The 16,210-nt window shown below is 42.4% G+C and overlaps 1 protein-coding gene across 5 annotated transcripts in view; it reads left to right on the top strand.

Annotated features, from left to right (window-relative positions):
- The window catches only part of nfic (nuclear factor I/C), a 409,937-nt gene that overhangs the window by 288,825 nt on the left and 104,902 nt on the right, over nt 1-16,210 (top strand). For all 5 annotated transcript variants that reach the window (XM_052038202.1, XM_052038205.1, XM_052038201.1 and 2 more), the window contains exons 7-8: nt 816-944; nt 11,958-12,145. In XM_052038202.1, the coding sequence (XP_051894162.1) occupies nt 816-944; nt 11,958-12,145 (317 nt within the window). The remainder of the gene's footprint in view (nt 1-815; nt 945-11,957; nt 12,146-16,210) is intronic.

Genomic DNA, 16,210 nt, shown 5'->3' with positions numbered 1-16,210 from the left:
CAACACAATGGAAGGTGTCCTCTGTGTGAAAACAGGACTTTGTCTCCAAGGAACCTTGCACTCACTACTACCAATGTGTCAAGGACAACTGCATCTGTCACTGATGAGGACGAGGTTAAGCAGGTTAATCCCTGATGTTGGTTCACCCACTATCTGCCACACTCAGTCTGGTAGCTCCGTCCTTCAGGACTCAGCCAGCTCGATCTGTGGTGGTGCAACCTGAGTGGTGATGGACATTGAAGACCCAGAGTGTGTGCACAGCACATCGTCGTATTCAAATTAGCACATTTTACCTTCTGAACAAAACCTCTGCACATTTTGCAAACTGAAAGGAAATTGATTTTTGGGTCTATAATTGCCTCTTTCCACCTTCTAGCTTTTAGTTTCCCTTAAACCCTCACCACACCCCAAACAAACCAGCTCCACTATTTGTGGATGGATTAGCATGTTGCTGTTATCCCAATCACCTATGGGAGTTGTCAGAGGTAAGTTTTTCACACACAGAGAGTGGCGGGTGCTTGGAACGCACTGCCGGCAGAGGTGGTGGGGGCAGATACATTAGGGACATTTAAGAGACTCTTAGATAGCCACATGAAGGATAGAGAAATGGAGGGCTATGTGGGAGGGAAGGGTTAAGTAGATCTTAGAGCAAGATAAAATGTTGGCACAACATTGTGGGCCGAAGGGTCTGCACTGTGCTGTAATGTTCTATGTTCTAACCTCTCATCGTTCAGGAGCTCTGAGACTTCTCTTCAGAAGTTAAGAGCTGTGTGAATAGGATGTACTGACAGCTTTTCTGCCTGTGTTTCCTTTAGGTATCTCCCCTACCGTGAAGAAGACTGAGATGGACAAATCTCCATTTAACAGCCCCTCTCCGCAGGACTCATCTTCACGATTGGGTAGCTTCACACAGCACCACCGTCCTGTGATCGCTGTGCACAGCGGTAAGTGTCCCACTGAAGCTACTGATGGAAATGTAGACCCTCTAAAGAAAAGAATGCAGACTTACAATTACTTATTAGGTGTCATGTGTTTTATTTTGCATAACTGTAAATTTCTGATTAGCCAAACTATCTTATACCTTGCTTTAGAAACATTTACTTAGCAAATAAGTGTATAAAATTATTGTCCAACTATCTATACTCAGATTGGATTTCATGGCCATTTTTTCGTACATTATAGCTTAAAAATTGGATAAGATGAAGTACTTTTGTGTAAATCAGGCCCAGTAACATTTTGTGCAGATTTTGAACTGTTTATGCGCACTTCCAACTGATGTCCTGCCCATCAGGATTTGGACTGGACACTTGCTGTTGGAATGCACCTCACCAGGGCAGTCATTTACCCGTTCAATCCTCATGCACATGTTTACATGATGTATCTTTATGAGTTATCAACAGAAGTTGGATCAAAAGGACACCCTTGTTGTTAATTCAAAGAGTATGCCGCACAGGGAATTGGGAGCCTTACGTGAATTGACGGGTCCCCTGTTGGGAGATTGCTTTCATTTTCACTGACTCCCCAACAATGAATTTAACATGCAGCACTTATAAAGGTGACATCTGTAAACTAGATGCTGTGAGCAGTGGCTCTGATGATAGTTGTGGAGCATCCCCATTGTGCCATTGTACTGCACTAAATTGTCATAGAGTTTAAAGATGTCAGTTAAAAGTCTGTTGGGGTTTTAATAAAAATAACATCCATTAGCGTGGAAAATCAGCTTGTGCGGAACCATCAAAGTCCCGAACATGCCGGATTATCGGAGTTTTACTCTTTTGATAGCAATTGTTGCAGTAAATCTTCTGCTTTCTTGAGTAATTGGAGTGGAATCATTCAGTAGAAAGGAATTAGTGTCATAGAATCATACAGCATAGAAACAGGCCCTTCGGCCCAACAGGTCCATGCTGACCAAGCTCATCCCAATTGCTGGCGCTTGGCCCATATCCCTCTATGCCTTTTCTCTCCATGTGCCTTTTAAATATTGTTAATGTATCTGCCTCAACCACTTCCTCTGGCAATTCATTTCATATACTGACCACCCTCCGGGTGAAAATGTTGCCCCTCAGGTTCCTGTTAAATCTCTCCCCTCTCACCTTAAACCTATGCCCTCTAGTTCTTGATTCCCCAACCCTGGGAAAAAGACTGTGCGCATTCACCCTATCTATGACCCTCATGATTTTATACACCTGTATAAGATCACCCCTCATTCTCCTACACTCCAATGATTAAAGTCCCAACCTGCTCAACCTCTCTCCATAATTCTATATTTTGAATCAAGATTGAACGTAAGGTTGGAAGTAAGAATTGACTTGCCCAATCTTACTCTCTCTCCTCTACCAGTAGGGTTAACTAGTTACTGATCAGGAGTATCTGATTACCCAACCCCCTTATTGCTACTTAACAGCACACCCAGTGGTACCTTCACTCACTGTCCAGCAACCCTGGGTAATAACATTAACTCTAGATTTAAGAATTTTCAGGAAAATTAGGGGACTTGTCCTCTGAAGTAACAAAACTCCACCATGTCAAGCACACCTCACTGCTCACAGGCAAGGCCAACTCTTGGTGCTAGCATGTGCTTTATCTTTTCAGATACACTTACATAAATTGACTTAAGACAATGGATTTTGATGAAGATTGTTGCAGCCAATGTTCATGCATGCAAAATAGCCAACCACCGAACTTCAAGCCCATTTTCTGTTCATTTGATCATGAAAATTTCATTTTGGTGGATGATTTTGGATTACTTGTGATCCACGACATCCTGTCACATTTATCCCTGATACTGTTTCAGTTTTGGTTTTATGACTTGTCATCCAAATCAACTGACTCACACTTATTGGGTGCAGGCAGAGAGGTCTCCCTTGCTGGGCTCCATATTCATGGGCTTTTGTACAGGCCCGGTAAATATAACATTCTTAAACAAAAAGGCTTAGTTTCCTAGCCTTTACACAAAGTGAGTATTTAAATGCAAGTCTCTAATGCTGCCCTTGAATAGTCACAACTTTGGATTGGACCTAGGTCCATGCATCAACTTAGAGTCATAGAGCAATACAGCAGGGATAAAGGCCCTTCGGCCCAACCAGTCCATGCTGACCATGGTGCCCACCCAGCTAGTCCCAATTTCCTGCATTTGGCCCATATCCCACCAAGCCCCTCCCCTTCCAGCACCTATCCAAGTGCATCTTAAATGATACTATTGTACCTGCCTCAACCACTTCCTCTGGCAGCTCGTTCCATATACTTACCACCCTCTGTGTGAAAAAGTTGCCCCTCAGGTCCCTTTTAAATCTTTCTCCTCTCACCCTAAACCCATGCCCCCTAGTTTTGGACTTCCCTATCCTGGGGAAAAGACTGTTACCGTCCACCTTATCAATGTTTTTCAAAATTTTAAACACTTCTATAGTAACCCCTCATTCTCTTATGTTCCAAGGAATAAAGACCCAGCCTGGCCAACCTCTCCCTATAACTCAGGCCCTCCAGTCCTGGCAACATCCTCATAAGTTTTTCTGCGCTCTTTCCAGTTTAACCTCATCTTTCCTATAACAGGGTGACCAAAACTGTACGCAGTGCTCCAAGTGCAGCCTCACCAGTGACTTAAACAACTGCAACATAATGTCCCAACTCCTATACTCAAATGCCCTGACTGATGAAGGCCAGTGTGCTAAACACCCTTTCCTCTACCCTGTCTACCCTTGATGCTGTTTTCAATAAACTGTGCACTTATACTCCTCGATCCCTCTGTTCCATTACACTCCCTAGTGCCCTACCATTCATAGTATATTTATTACGCTGGTTTAACTTTCCAAAATGTATCACCTGACACTTACCTGTATTGAAATCCATTTGCCATTCCTTGGCTCTTCCCTAACTGATCAAGATCCCGCTGTAATCTACAATAATCTTCTTCACTATCAACAACACCTCCTAATTTTATGTCATCTGCAAACGTCCCTGGCTTTATAGTTTTCAGATTAGAGCTATCCACAAATACACCATCCCACAGCAGGTGGAAGAGATCACATTGATCAATGCGGAAACTGCACGCCAGCGTCTGGAAGCTGGCTCCTCGAATTCATTCAAAATAAGCAATGATTTAAAACTGGCTTTGTGGTGTGGATACTAATTCATACAAATGGGTATGTTGAAAACATTTGCTATTTCCAAACTCCAAGATGTTAGAACAAGTACCATAATGATCCTGTCGTAAATATGAAAGCACACATTTCTCAAGTTTATTTAATCCTGGTACTACACTATGCTCTTTTTTTTAATTCTAGCATAAATACAGAAGGTCAGTTGTACACTCAGAAGGATTATTAAGAAGGAAGTGGAAAGCCAGTCACATTTTGATGGGGTAGCTGGGACTCATGGCTCCAAGCATTATTCAAATCAGAAAACAAAAATGACTTGGGTACTACTGTAGTGAGGCTAATAGAGCTGCTGCCTCACAGCTCCAGTAACCAGGCTCAATCCTGATGCAGTTGCTGTCTGTCTGGAGTTTGCATGTTGTCCCTGTGACTGCGTGGGTCTCCTCCCACATCCCAAAGATGTGTTAGTTGGGAGGTTAATTGGCTGCTGTAAATTGATCCCTGTGTGTAGGTGAGGGGTAGAAGCTGGGGGGAAGCTGATGGGAATGTGGTGAGAATAAAGTGGGATTAGTGTAGGTGGGTGCTTGATGGTCAGGATGGACAGTGGGCCGAAGGGCCTGTTTCCATGCTATATCACTCTTTGACTCCCAACACGTTTCAACAGTTACACAAAACTCAGATAATCATTCCCTCTCAATTTACCTCTGAGCTGGTCCATTCTGATGAAGAATCATCAACCCATGATGTCCATTCCATTTTCTCTCTCCAGCCATGCTGCCGGCCCTACCAGAGAGAATAGATTAAAGATATAGAATATACTGTAAATTGTCCGTGTGCCCTGCCCATAGCTCAGTAACAAAACAACCTAGAAATCTGAAATCTTGCATGCAAGTTAGGTTCAGCATAAGGATGCACACTACACTCTTAGTTTTTCTGAAGCCCCCACAGGAGGAACTCCATCGCCCAAAGGGGTCTACTTTTAATTTTCCCCATTGAAAATTTATGAGATTTTTTCAGATCTATTTTTGAGGTACTAAACATTTGTGTGGACTAACCCAAGTACTTTTGCACAAAATACTTTTTCTCTGAGGCACACAGAAATAAAGTTTTGTGCACCAAGTTTCTGCAGGAGACCAGCTATGATTTAAACTCATTAGACGAATATATCCAAGAGAACCAAGTTTAGTGAGATATCAAGGGAATGCCTTAGATACTATTGCAGAGGGTGTTTACAATGACTAAGGAATCATATCTCTTTTTAGACACTTCTGGTGGAACAGGATAAACTTTCCTTATTGATCTACTTTTGGCTGAAGTTTGAAGTCAAAACATGATTACCCTGGCTGTAGCATCATCAGGCGTTGCTTCAACACTTGACGGGGGAGATCGGCACACCCAGCTTTTAAACTCCCTTTAAATTTGACAAATGAGGAGACTCCAACATTTAACGTTGGCCAGGGAACTTCAAAGCGAAAAATTCTAAACGATTGTAAACTTATTGTCTGGGAGGAATGTACAATGGCTCACAAAGCAGCCACTGAAGCATTACATCAAATGTTGCCAGATCTTAGGCACAATAATAAACTAATGGGAAGTGTTGCTGTAGTGCTAGCTGAAGATTTTTGTCTAACACTACCAGTAATTCCACAAGGTACTAAAGCAGTGGAATTGAAAGCCTGTATTAAAGCACCATATATTTGGAAAGATGTTAAATGATTACACTTGAAAACCATTATGTGAGTGCACTTGACAGCCTGCAGTAGAGTTTGATTCAAGTTTACTCAAATTAAGGAATAGGGAAATTAAACACGAAGAGTCAACAGGAGTGGTTTTGATGAAAAACTTGGGCCAAATTGTTACATCACCTCATGGTCTGATGCAAGCGGTTTCCCCAAATGTCACTCAATACTGTTTGAATGTTGGTGCCAAGAAATGACATAGTACAGGCCACCTTCTTTCAAAGCTTCCTGGACAGCCTATACAATATAAATCTATTGACAGTGTTACAGACATTGATGAGGCTCTATATTATCATGTTGAATTTAAAAACTCTCTGTCACCTGCTGTGCCATCACATAAACTTGAACTAAAAGAAGGAGCTCCAATTATGCTACTCAGGAATTTAGATCTGCCAATACTATGCAACGGCACAAGATTATCAGTTCAGAAATTACTACCATGTATAATTGAGGCTCCAATAATGACTGGTAATGTTGTTGGAGAAAACGTCTTCATCACTTGGATACCAGTTATCCCACCTGAACTACCTTTTCAATTCAAACGACTTCAGTTCCCTGCTCAACTTAGTTTTGCTATGAGCAGTAACAAGGTGCAAGGACAATTGCAAAATGTTGTTGGCCTTAATCTCAAAACTCAATGCTTTTCCCATGGTCTGCTATATTTTGGTTGTTCCAAAATTTGAGATAAAAATAATCTGTACATTTTTTGCACTAGGTTCAAACAAAAGAAATTCTGTGTATTCTGAAACACATGAAATCAAGTAACTTTACACATTGTGCATAGATACATACCTACTTAGAGATGATATTAAATGCAATTTTTGCAGATATTTTTTATTGTATATGTTTTTATTGGTAACTTTAGTTAAACTACATCATTTTAATCCACTAATTAGATTATTCATGGAATAAATCTATATTTAAGTTAGATTATGTTTCACTTACAAAGAGTGTTATAAAGCCTGATAGCATGGAAATAAGTACAAACATCATGATTGCCAGCATAATAACCCGAGCAACACCAAGTATAGCAGCCAGTGGGGAAGTAAGTGGGGGAATAAGATTGATGGGGACATTCTGAGAGCCAGTATTGACTCCAGAGGCTGAATAAGCTTCTTCTATGTTATGAGAAAGTATATGACAACATTCTAGCATGGTTGATAAGTGAGAAGTTTGCAACCACAAGACTCCCTGGTAATGGCCATGTCCAATAAGGGAGAGTCTAACCACCTACCCTTGGCATTCAATGGCATTACCATCAGGGTCCCCCACCATCAACATTCTGAGGGTCCCATTGACCAGAAGTGCAGCAGCCATATAAACACCATGACTACAAGAGCTGGTTCAGAGGCTTTACATCCTGTAATGAGAGACTCACCCCCCAACAGCTCATAACTTTTCTATGCTCTGCAAGGCAGAAGTCTGGAGTGTGATGGAGTACTCTCCACTTGCCTGGAAAAGTGCAGCACCAACAATTCTCAAGATGCTCCACCATTCAAGATAAAAACAGCCCACGTGATTGGCACCTCATCCACCAGCCGAGGCACTCATTGCCTTCAATACCAGTGCACAGAGGCTGCAGTGTCTCCCACCTACAAATTGCTCTGTAGTTACTGACTCAGGCCACCTCCAAACCCATGACCTGTACCAGCAAGCTCAGGATTACCACTCCATGCAGATTGCCTCCGAGTCACACAGTGCCCTGACTTGGAAATATATCACCGTTCCCTCATTGTCAACAGGCTTAAATCCTGGAACTCCCCTCCCCAAAGTTCACGAGACGGACTGCTGTGGTTCAAGTAGGTGGTTCTCCACCACCTTCTCAAGGGCAACTAAGGATGGCCAATAAACACTGGCAATGTCTAGTAATGTGCAGGTTCCAAAAAAATTACTAAATTTAAAAGTGAAACCTCCATTTTCTCTGCAAAGATACTTGATTTTTAATTTCTAACTTAACCTGGTTCTGAAGAAAGGTCATTGGCTTGAAATGTTAACTCTTCTCACTCCACAGATGCTGGCTGATCTGTTGAATATTTCCAGCATTTTCTGTTTTTATTTCAGAATAAAGTTCACCTTGGGTGGTGGAGCGAATTGAGTGATAGTGTCTGCTATAAACGCCACCCAATATCCCTGTCAATTGACTGAAACTTAATAATATTATTAGCTACTTTATCTAAGTATAAAGCGAAGGGGAAGTTGAATAAGGTAAAGCAAATGAAATGTGGGAATATTTAAAAAGAAATCTTATACAGGCAGTCCCTGGGTTACATAAAGGTTCCATTCCTGAGAAGTGTCCGTAAGCTGATTTCTCCGTAAGTCAAACATGACTGTTTTCTGTAGTAACCCATATTATATCGCTCTCTGTACACTTGCTATAATTCTTTAATTTCATTGAATATTCACCCAAACACTACCCGTAATTAAACCAATAGAATATATATTGTATGAAGTCACAGAGTCATACAGCATGGAAGCAGGCCCTTCAGCCCAACTGGTCCATGCTGGCCAAGATACCCATCCAAGCTAGTCCCATTTGCCAGCATTTGGCCCATAACCTTCTAAACCTTTCCAATCAAGTACCTATCCAACTGTCTTTTAAAAGTTATTATACCTGTCTCAACCACTTCTTCTGGCAGCTCATTCCACATAGGTACCATCCTTTGTGTAAAAAAGTTGCCCCTCAAACTCTTTTAAATCTTTCCCCTCTCATCTTAAACCTCTCTCCTCTAGTTCTTGATTCCCCAACCCTGGGAAAAAGTCTGAGCTCATTCACCCTATCTGTGCTCCTTATGATCTTATACACCTGTATAAGATCACCCCTCAGTCTCCTACGCTCCGAGGAATAAAGTCCAGGCCTTCCCAACCTCTCCCTATAACTCAGTCCTTCAAGTCCTGGCAACATTCTTGTAAAGTCATTCATGAATATCACAAAACATTTTACTATTATGATTACTATCTTGAAAAATGCTTTGAAAATGTATGTGAGAATTTGCGTTAGGTAAGATTACCTTTAAATCAGGTCATCTGTAATCTAGGGAGCCCTGCACTCTTTTAAGCATCCTTTTGGTTCAAATTATGCGGCACGATTAAGGCAGAGTGTTGTCTCCAACCATTAGTGCTAAACAGGTATGAAGGCAATTACCTCCCTTCAATTCCATTGAAGTCAGATGAATCAGGAACAAGCTGTTGTAGGTGGCCAAAGCTCTGACATCTGTTTATCATTCGCACCTAAAGGTGAATTTCAATGTGGCAGCTAAACACTAGAAATCCTACAGTAACAGAAAGGACCTTACAGACAGCGGCAGAATCGAACCCAGGTCACTGGCACTGTAATAGTGTTATGCTAACCGCTACACTACCGTACCAATCCAATGATGGATCAATATGTTTGAGTCAGCAGAGGCAATCAATGAACCAAAAGATACATTCCATTTTTTGTCAATAGAATTATGTTACTGGAGAGCCTTACAGAAGTGCAGCGCTCCCTCTCCCCATCCAACATAATTTAAAGAGTTTGTATGTTCTTCCCCTGTCTGTGTGGGTTTCCTCCAGGTGCTCCGGTTTCCTCCCACATTCCAAAGACGTACGGGTTAGGAGCTCTGGGCATGCTATTGTTGGCGCTGGAAGCGTGGCGACACTTGCGGGCTGCCCCCAGCACATTCTCAATGACGCAAAAAAGACACATTTCACTGTGTGTTTCGATGTACATGTGACTAATAAATAAATATAAGAGTGCAAATGTGCCTCCAGTATCATTGTTCATACAGTGGTTATTGTGCTCATCTGGACAAGGTCAAACTTTATGCTATAACAAGCAATAGCTTTAGCATGCACATCAAAGTGAGTGCCCTGGTACATTGAGTACTGCATACAGGAGACACAAGAGATTCTGCAGATGCTGGAAATCTGGAACAACACACACAAAATGCTGGAGGAACTCAGCAGGTCAGGCAGCATCCATGGAGGGAAATGAACAGTTGACATTTTGGGCTGAAACCCTTCATCAGGACTGGAAAGGAAGAGGGCAGAAGCTGGAATAAAAGGGGAGGAGGAGAGAGGAGAGGGAGGGGGAGCCAGCAGGTGATAGGTGAGTCCAGGTGAGGGGGGAAGGTAGGTGGGTGGGGGAGGGGTCTGAAAGGGAATGATGTGAGAAGCTGAGAGGTGATTGGTGGAAAAGGCAAAGGACTGAAGAGGAAGGAATCTGATCAGAGTACTGCATCCAGTTTTGGTCTCCATATTCGAGGAAGAACATGCTCGTGTTGGGGGTAGTGCAGAAGAGGTTTTCTGCGTTGATTCCTGGGGTGAAAAGGCTAACATATTTAGATACTTATTTGTCAATCACATGTACATTGAAACACCCAGTGAAATGCGTCTTTTTGTGTTACTGAGAATGTGCTGGGGGCAGCCCGCAAGTGTCGCCACGCTTCCAGCGCCAACATAGCGTGCTCACAGCTCCTAACCCGTACGTCTTTGGAATGTGGGAGGAAACTGGAGCACCCGGAGGAAACCCACGCAGACACACGGGGAGAATGTACAAACTCCTGATGAACAGCAGCGGGAATTGAACCCAGGTTGCTGGCGCTGTAATAACGTTACACTAACAGCTATACTACTGTGCCACCCATGAAGAAAGTCATGCTTGGAGATGAGGAGCATGTGTGTGGCATGCTTACCTTCATTGCTAGGAGTACAGAGTGTAAGAAACAGGAAGTCATGGTGCAGCTGTATAAAACTTTGGTTCGGCTGCGCTTGGAGTATTGTGTGCAGTTCTGGTCGCCCCATTACAGGAAGGGTGTGGGGCTTTGGAGAGGATTCAGAAGAAGTTTGCCAGGATGCTGCCTGGATTAGAGGGCATGAGCTATGAGGAGAAGTTGGACAAGCTTGGATTGTTTTCTCTAGAGTATTGGAGGCTGAGAGGAGACCTGATAGAAGTTTATAAAATTATGAGAGGCGTAAATAGGGTAGACAGTCAGAATCTTTTTACTGGTGTAAAAATATTGAATACTAGACAGCAGTGCTTTAAGGTGTGATGGGTAAAGTTTAAAGGAGATGTGCGGGGCAAGTTTTTTTACACAGAGAGTGGTGGGTGTCTGGAATGGGCTGACAAGGATGGTGGTGGAAGCAGATACAACAGTAGCGTTCAAGAGGCTTTTAGATAGACACATGAATATGCAGGGAATGGACGGATATGGACTGTGTGTAGGCCAAAGGATTTAGTTTAATTTGGCTTCCTGGTCAGCACAGGGGCTGAAAGGCCTGTTCCTGTGCTGCATTGTTCTATAATAAATAGAATGGTTCAGCAGGTTGAGCATAACGCCACTGGAGTGTGGTGATGTTATCAAGACATGCAAGACTCTAAGGGGAATTGGCAGGATGGATGTTGAGATGATATTTCCCCTGGGTGGGATATTTGGAAATAGGAGGCATCGTTTCGGAATGAGGGGGTGCCCATTTCAAGTGGAGATGAGGAGGAATTTCTTCCCTCAGAGGGTTGTGAATCTTTGGAATTCCCTGCCCCGGAGAACGGTTTAAAGCAGAGACGTTGAATATTTTCAAGGGATGTTTCAACAACAAGGGGGTCAAGCAGCATGGGGATAAAGCAGGAAAGTGATATTTAGGCAAAGATTCCATCTGCCGTGATCTTATTGAATGGCGAAGCAAGCTCAAGCGGCTGTCGGCTGACTCCTGCTCCTGTTTCTTATGTTCTTATGAGATGGAACTGTCCGTGTGGGAAAGGAATTGTAAAAAAGGTTACTTTATAAAGTTTCTTTTGTGCATTTATAGTTCTTGCATCAAGAAGCCCCAATTCCTGTGATTCACAGAATTGAAGCATGGTGCAGGTCTTAGCTGAAGAAGCTACTCTATTTCTCACATTGAACAAAATGTGAGAAATGACAAATGTTTTGAGACTTGAATAATACTTCATTAAAAATGGTGATGTATCATTAGGAGACAGAAAATACCTGTAACAAAAATGAACGATATCTTGTGGTGTGGTGCAAGAAATAACAACATAAATGCATGAGAAAAATCCCTTTCACCTTAAAAATTCAAGGTATATGTAAACTCTCACTGTTACTGCCTTCAAATGGTTTGAAACTAAATTTGTCCTTTTGTGTATTTGTAGGTCTTGCATCAAGAAGCCCTCATGCCTCTCCATCTTTGCATTTTCCAACAACTTCCATCCTTCCCCAGACTGCTTCAGGCTATTTCCCCCACACAACAATCCGGTTCCCACCTCATCTCAATCCTCAGGACCCTCTCAAGGATTTGGTCTCACTTGCCTGTGATTCATCTAATCAACAACCAGGCCCGGTAAGAGTAATCTTTCTTGCACAAGTTCTAACGCGCTTTTGTGAAAACGGGAGATTGGACCTCATTCTGTGTCGTAAAAGAATATCAGGGATTGCCAAGACAGTGGAATTCAGTAAAAAAAAATACACGTCATCTTCCCACATTGTCAGCTTTTAGGATTTCCAATTTACTTTCTCCCTGGTGGTACAGAATTTGTCTGAAATAAATTCCAAAATGTCCCAATTACTCAGTGATAAAGAGGTTTTGCAAAGGTTGCCAGAAGTCAGTGTTTCGTCTGAGAATTTTGTGTGCTGTGGTGTTTGTGCAGTCTGACAGATTCCACATTTAGCACTGTACTAAAGGGTAAGATTATAGTATTTTTCCCCTGGTGTATCTCAGTAATGTTACTGTAACACCCATATCCCTTTCCCTTAGTCACTGAGTAAATGGAGAATTTCACAGGAGGGGTTGAACAGCCCAACGTCATAAAAGGACTTCAATGACATTGCGCAAAAAAGCAGAACAAATGCCTTATCTGTGCCGCCAATGGTGAGAGTTGATAGTTTAAAGTTGTTCCTGGGCTGTGAGGTCCCTTTGCAGTGTTGAGTGTTGGAATTACAGTTAATTCCAACTCCTGTTTTGGGAAAGCATCAATTTGCTTCACATGTCCTCTCTTATGAGATGCCAATGCAACAACCCATTCTTAATCCATTCAGTATCACCTCATCTTCTTAGACCAAGAAGAAACACTTCCCTCCGAGCACATACCACTCAAATGACAGCTTCTATCCCACTGTTACAAAACTCTCTGTCGGGCCTCTCATGCACTAAAAGATGAACTCTTGATCTGCCAATCTACCTCACTGTGGCTCTTGCACTTTACTTGTCTACCTGCACTGCACTGTCTCTGTAACTGTAACACCATATCCTGCATTCTGTTTTCCTTTTGACTACCTTAACAAATGGAATGATTTTTCTGGATGGTACACAAACAAAAGCTCTTCACTGTATCTTGGTACATGTGACAATAATAAACCGATTCCGATTCCCACCCTCCTTCTTTTCCATGCTGCATTACCTCTGTACTTCGCCTCCTTGGGTCAGGCAGTGCTACCTCCCTTCCTTGGACCATTTCATGCCACCTGCCCTTCTTGCTCCAAGCAGCAGCACCTCCCCTCTTGTGGCTGTGGAATACAGTTGCCCCTTTTTGTTCTGATGGTATCATCAACCCCTTGCTCCACACTGCACCAACCTCCCTAGGAGCCCCATTCTCCCTAGATCTCCCCACAGTACCATCTCCCTTTCACGGGCCCCCAGAGGATCACCACATCCTCCCTTTAGTTCTTGCTCCATGTACTTCCATCTTCCCAGTTGGCTCTCTGTGGTCCCACATCCATTCATGGACCACAGAACATCACTATCCTCCCATTTTTTGGTTCATGTCAACTGTTTACATTTCTTGGTCATCATGGTGAGGTTTTGAAAGTGGTCTTTAGGACTTCTAGAACGAGACCTTGTTTGCAGTGGGATGATAATGAAATCAGTGGAGATGGTCCCTCTGCCTGAAGAATCGGCTTTTTGTATACCCCCTTCACAGCTCATAAATGGCTGATCCAGTTATAAGTTGTATAATTTATTGCTTTTCATCTTTTATGTATTGACTTGCTTCTTGTTTTTTTGTGTGCATGGTTAAGTAGATCTATGGATGAGGTGGATGGAATTTCTCAAGTTCCAAAGAATTTCACAACTATTGAATTATTTTGGAAGCTTCTGTTGATATTATTGAGCAGTAGTCTGCAGATAGCTGAGATCTACATGTGGGAAGTGAGATGAATCACCAGTTCAGTTTTTTCTGGGGTTACTGTGGAGGGAGTGCCAGTTGACTGCAGTATCCTGCTCTTCTTGAGGTAATGACTTGGAATCTTTTACATCTGTGTGTACAAGAAGACAGATCCTTTTCTTTTATTAAATAGATGAACATTACAATCCAACCAGCCGCACTGTTGTGTCACATCAGACCGCATCCCCAAACACCATACTGAGCTTTGAGCTCATATCCTTCTAACTCAGCAGTTAACCCATTGACCAATAAACCTGACTGATGCAGTATGTGTGCAGGAGCAATTAGTTTTATTAATTAGCTTCTTACCCTCTATGGCATCTATTTTAAAACTGGAATTAGCTGTACAAATGTCAGTGTGCTTTAACCCAGCCATTATACCAAGGAAAATGTGCAGAATCCTTCAGCAATACCTAGAAGGGGTAGAATCTTGGGGAAATTAAATTGTGGGCTAAGAACTGAATTTATAAGTTAGAAATGAAGAGTTGTTCAAGTTTCTCTGTCAGTAGGTGAATGTTAGCTGGACAATTTAGTTTCAGTGATTGTTCCAGGATAGATGTTTGCAGGCTATTATGACTTACAGAAGCTATTTTCTGCAATATTTGCTCATTAGAATCAAGAGTCCATCATTAATACGTGGATAATTATTGATTAATGTTCAACCCAGTGGCTCTGGAATAGCTGTCTTCAGCTTACATGCTGCCATATTACATACACAAATACAAGCTAGAGAGGAGATTTTTCTGTTTGTGCCTTCCATCTATCCGGATCTGGAAGCAACTCAGCTTCATCTCCATAAACCTTGTTTGCCACCTGTAAACCAATCTGCACAAAGGCACGTTTGACCAGGACGGTCAACCCCACCCATTTTCTAGGCATGAAGTTCTCAGTTGGAAGTCAGCCACATACCTGAAGTGTCAAAACAATAAAAGCAGAAACAAGGTTATAAGCAATGTTAAAAATATGCAACAGGTCTATCAGAATTGTGAAGAGAAAAGGAAGGTTCACTTTTCAGATATATTTTCAGAGTTTTATTATTTATTTTAAATCTCCTGCATTTGAAGTCTTTTCTTTCGTTACAAGTGAGGAGAGGTGCCCATTTTAAGGCTGTGTCCCGTAACTGCTGCACAGACTGCTCGTAGTTATAGATTTGGTTTTGAAAGTGTGAAACCCAGTTCTGTTGACTGAAGAGAGAAGCACTTTCCTCCCGTCACATATCACCTGGAGGAGTGAGCTCACACTAGAAAGCTCAGGCGTCCAGTGCAGCATAACTGGCACACAACCTGTCCAGTAAAACCATGGGTGGCTGCAGTGAACACAAATCCTGGTGATGATTGTGTTAACAGCACGTGCACTTTCCTGACTGAAAAGAGCCAACTCTTCACAGCTGTTTTCTGTAGTTCAATAACCACTCAAGCAGTGAGAGGCTGAAATAGTGCTGTGTGAGAGGATTTGTGTATCACACATGGAGGGTGTCAGCAACAACCAGGCAGGCAAGCAGTGAAAGGCAATTGTCATACTAGAGTGCTGTGAAACTAGAAGCAGCACCTAAACTTAGAAATTCTTCGGCATAGCACAGCTTGTGTGCAACAGAGAAGTCATTTATTCTAAAACTGGGTCGCAAAGCACCATTGGGTACTTTGTGGGCAAATCACAAAATTGGCCACATGTATTCTGAGTCACAAGAGGCTGCAGATGCTTAGAATCTGGAGCAACACACAAAGACCTGAAACATCGACTGTCATAGATGTCGCCTGACCTGCTGAGTTCCTCCAGCACTCTTTCTGTTGCTTCAGCAATAGATCTCTTACTTTCACATCACTCCAGAAACAGAGCTCCCAATCTTGGTAAACACTTCAGTGCAGTATAGGGCAAATGTTGCACTGTCAGATGTCTCATTTTTTGGATAAAATGTTAACCTGAAGCCAGCTCAGACAGATTTAAGAGCACTGCTTCTATTTTCTTGTGTTCTGTGTTCACTGCTTGAAGAAGAGTAAGACAGTTCTTCGAAAGCCCTGACCAAGGTTTATCTTGGGACGGGCCTGACTAAAACTGAGCACTCATCGATTTCATTGCAGTTTTGCTGCTGGTTGTATACATTACAACAGTTTCTCCATGCCAGAAGTACTTCATGATACAGTGCTTGGTGATATCCTCAGGTGCTGAAAGGCTCCACAAAATGGAAGTCTTTTTAAATCAGTTTCGCATCCTTCAAAAAACAACTTGTGATTTCAACAATCCAAGTG

The sequence above is a fragment of the Pristis pectinata genome, chromosome 24 (genome assembly GCF_009764475.1).
Source record: "Pristis pectinata isolate sPriPec2 chromosome 24, sPriPec2.1.pri, whole genome shotgun sequence".
Taxonomy (NCBI): Eukaryota; Metazoa; Chordata; class Chondrichthyes; order Rhinopristiformes; family Pristidae; genus Pristis; species Pristis pectinata.
This window is presented reverse-complemented; position numbering and strand designations above follow the sequence as displayed.